The 2719-nt window shown below is 36.2% G+C and overlaps 1 protein-coding gene across 1 annotated transcript; it reads right to left on the minus strand.

Moving 5' to 3' along the window:
• Positions 1-611: 611 nt before the first annotated feature.
• On the minus strand, positions 612-2390 carry LOC108467545 (IRK-interacting protein-like). Its single transcript, XM_017768200.2, has 2 exons — positions 2212-2390; positions 612-2096 (listed from the first exon to the last, which is right to left on the minus strand). The coding sequence occupies exons 1-2, from the start codon at positions 2302-2304 to the stop codon at positions 741-743; spliced, it is 1449 nt and encodes a 482-aa protein (XP_017623689.1). The 5' UTR covers positions 2305-2390; the 3' UTR covers positions 612-740.
• Positions 2391-2719: the final 329 nt, after the last annotated feature.

Genomic DNA, 2719 nt, shown 5'->3' on the forward strand with positions numbered 1-2719 from the left:
TTCACACATTGAAACTTAAAATTTTTTTTTTATCCAACTTGGCCCTTGAAAACTCTAAGTACAAATCTTAACGTAGAAACAATTATTTGCTCTAATGTTGTAATAATTACCAAAGTCAGGGAGTAATTTAAAAAAAAAATTCAAGCGGGAAACAATTGCATAGTCCAAATCTTAATATAAGAATAATAATCAAATTTAAAACTTAATTCAAACAAAAAATTTAAACTCTAATATGAAAAAATTATCAAATTCAAACTTAATGATAATCTAACTCTTAAATTAATATACTGAAAAAATTAAGTTTAATTCGGGTTTAAATTAAGTTTTAACCAACACTAGTGCATGGGGAGAAGGGAATTTGGCAACCAAATTGCTCATATAATAACCCAATAAACACTAGAAGATCCAAAAATCCTTCACAAGGTAAGCATCCAATCTACATGTGATAAGTTTATCCACATTTCCAGATTGGCAAAAAAAAATTAAATTAAATAAAGACAATGATAAACAAGAAAATGCCAAATCTTTACTTTAATCCCCCCCCCCCCTTTTTTATTTATGTGGGGAAAAATATACATCATCGCTACCCCAAAAAACCAAAAAGATAAGTCTTGATAAATACCCAATTTGCACATATAAACTAGCACCAAAATATTACAAAGTGCAAAAGTAATCAAAGGGATTTCACTTTTGAGTTCTAATCAATACCTACTTAAATTTAAACACTAAGAATTTAAACACTAAGGAGATGATGAGGTTAAACCCTTATCAATTAAACTACTATCCACATTGTTGGAGTACCGGCAAATGACTTTGCACTTGACTACATTGCCATAGACATAGAACCCTGGTGTGATCATGACCCGTACCATGCTTGGAACCAATTTCTTGGCTCTTTCTCCATCCATGTCCTCCATGTATACTGAATCAAACCTTACCCCTTTATCCACCCTGAAGATTGGTAAACCAGGATGAACCGAGTTGGCCAAAAGGTGAACCAACCACATACTCTTTGAGGCACCGAAAAAGGCTTGTAGCAATGGTTCAGGCCAAGCTCGGTTCCAACCCAACATAGCCACAATTTCATTCATTTTCCTGTCACAAAACTGGCTGAACTCCTGACTGAAATGCCTTGTTCCCTTATTCAGAACTTCCTCCCATGTTAGACCTTGTAATTCATTGAATGACTTGTAATTAGCTTCACAACGATCAATGGGGTTCAATATTTGGTTCACCGCGTTCTTTTGAAACCCGGTTGATTCAAAATCTTCAAAGAAAGCTTTGTTTAACAAAGCTTCGAGGTAAAGGAGAAGGCTTTTGGGGTTTTTCGAGTGAGAAATCTTCATATCATAAGGCTGTAAAAGCACAGATATTCTCTCATAAACTTTGCTACACATGTGCCTTAATTGCATGGTGAGTGATCTACTTAAAAGCCTGATTGAAGACCTGGATTCAGATACAGAAGCCAAGAATTGCTGAACCACTTTCTCATTAGCTCCAATGACCCCATCTTGTTTCTTCACTTGATGAATATTATGAGTTTGACCCATTCTATAAGGAGAGTTGCTGTTACATTCATCTAGACCAGACTTCAAATTGTGGCAATATACTTCAAGCTTGTTAAGCTTCTTCTCAAGTTCAGCCATGGAATATTTTAACCTCGAAGCTTCCATTAATGCTTCATCTCTCTTCCTCGTAGCTTGAATAAGCTTGTTTGAGAGTTCAGCAGCAGCAATTTTCCATTGTTCTTCTCTGTCTGTAGACATATCAGTTGATTTAGGACTCTTCCTTGTTAAAGAATGGAAAATGGACTTGAAAATCCCATTTGGACTTGGCATGGAAAAGGAATGCTTGTTAACTCCATTGTTGTTGTCCAAAGGAACCACGGAGATCTTTTCCCTAGAATTTGGCCTGCATTTGTTGCAAGAAACCGAGCCATCTCCATCACCACCACCAGATTCCGAACGTTTCCTAGCGTTGGGTTTTCTAGTGGTTTTGTCATGGAGGGGTGTTGGGAGGTGCTTCGGCGTCAGCCCTTTGTCCGTCGTCACACTTGGTGTACCATCTTCTTGTTCTTCCCTTTCACATTCTTGAATCTGTACAACAACAACAACAAAGAGAAAGCCAAAGAATGAAACTTACAGGAAGAAAAAATAAAAAAAGAAGTACCCATTTATAAATTCTCGGGAAACAAACAGTAAAGGAACTTACAGGAGTGAAAAGAGGGGATTGGTAAGGTGGAGGAGGAGTAGGAGGAAGGGACTTGGAAGAACAAGGAGAAGATGAAGGAACCATGTTTTTCATTTTCTTCGTTGTTATCTCATAGTTGGGTCGGTTTTTTTGTTTGGTTTTTACTGATATATATATATATACGAGTATGAGAAAAAGAAATCCAAAGACGTGGGGTTATATGATTTTGAGGTTGGTGATAATTTATTTTTTATTATAAATTAAAAAAAGAAAGAAAGAAAGAAAGAACAATGAGCTTTAATTTAATATAATTGAATAGATTTAGGGGTGATTTATCGTTTTCTTGGCAGTGTGGGAAGAGGGGTTGATTTATCGTCGTGTTGTAATCATGGTTGTGAATCAGAGGTGTAATGTTACCATGCGCGGTCAAACGATATGGACAGTACATTGTTTGTGTTAGGTTTTTGTGCCCTTTGGTCCTTGAGCCACGTCATGATCACTTTCATTCAAATCATGAAAATAACATCCC

This window comes from Gossypium arboreum, chromosome 8 (genome assembly GCF_025698485.1).
Source record: "Gossypium arboreum isolate Shixiya-1 chromosome 8, ASM2569848v2, whole genome shotgun sequence".
Lineage (NCBI taxonomy): Eukaryota > Viridiplantae > Streptophyta > Magnoliopsida > Malvales > Malvaceae > Gossypium > Gossypium arboreum.

What these genes read in the sequence shown, in the direction of transcription:
- LOC108467545 (XM_017768200.2), bottom strand. Translation starts at nt 2,304, where the DNA reads ATGAAAAACATGGTTCCTTCATCTTCTCCTTGTTCTTCCAAGTCCCTT. An exon ending in AATCCCCTCTTTTCACTCCT is followed by an intron (nt 2,097 to 2,211) that starts GTAAGTTCCTTT and finishes GTTGTTGTACAG; the next exon opens with ATTCAAGAATGTGAAAGGGA.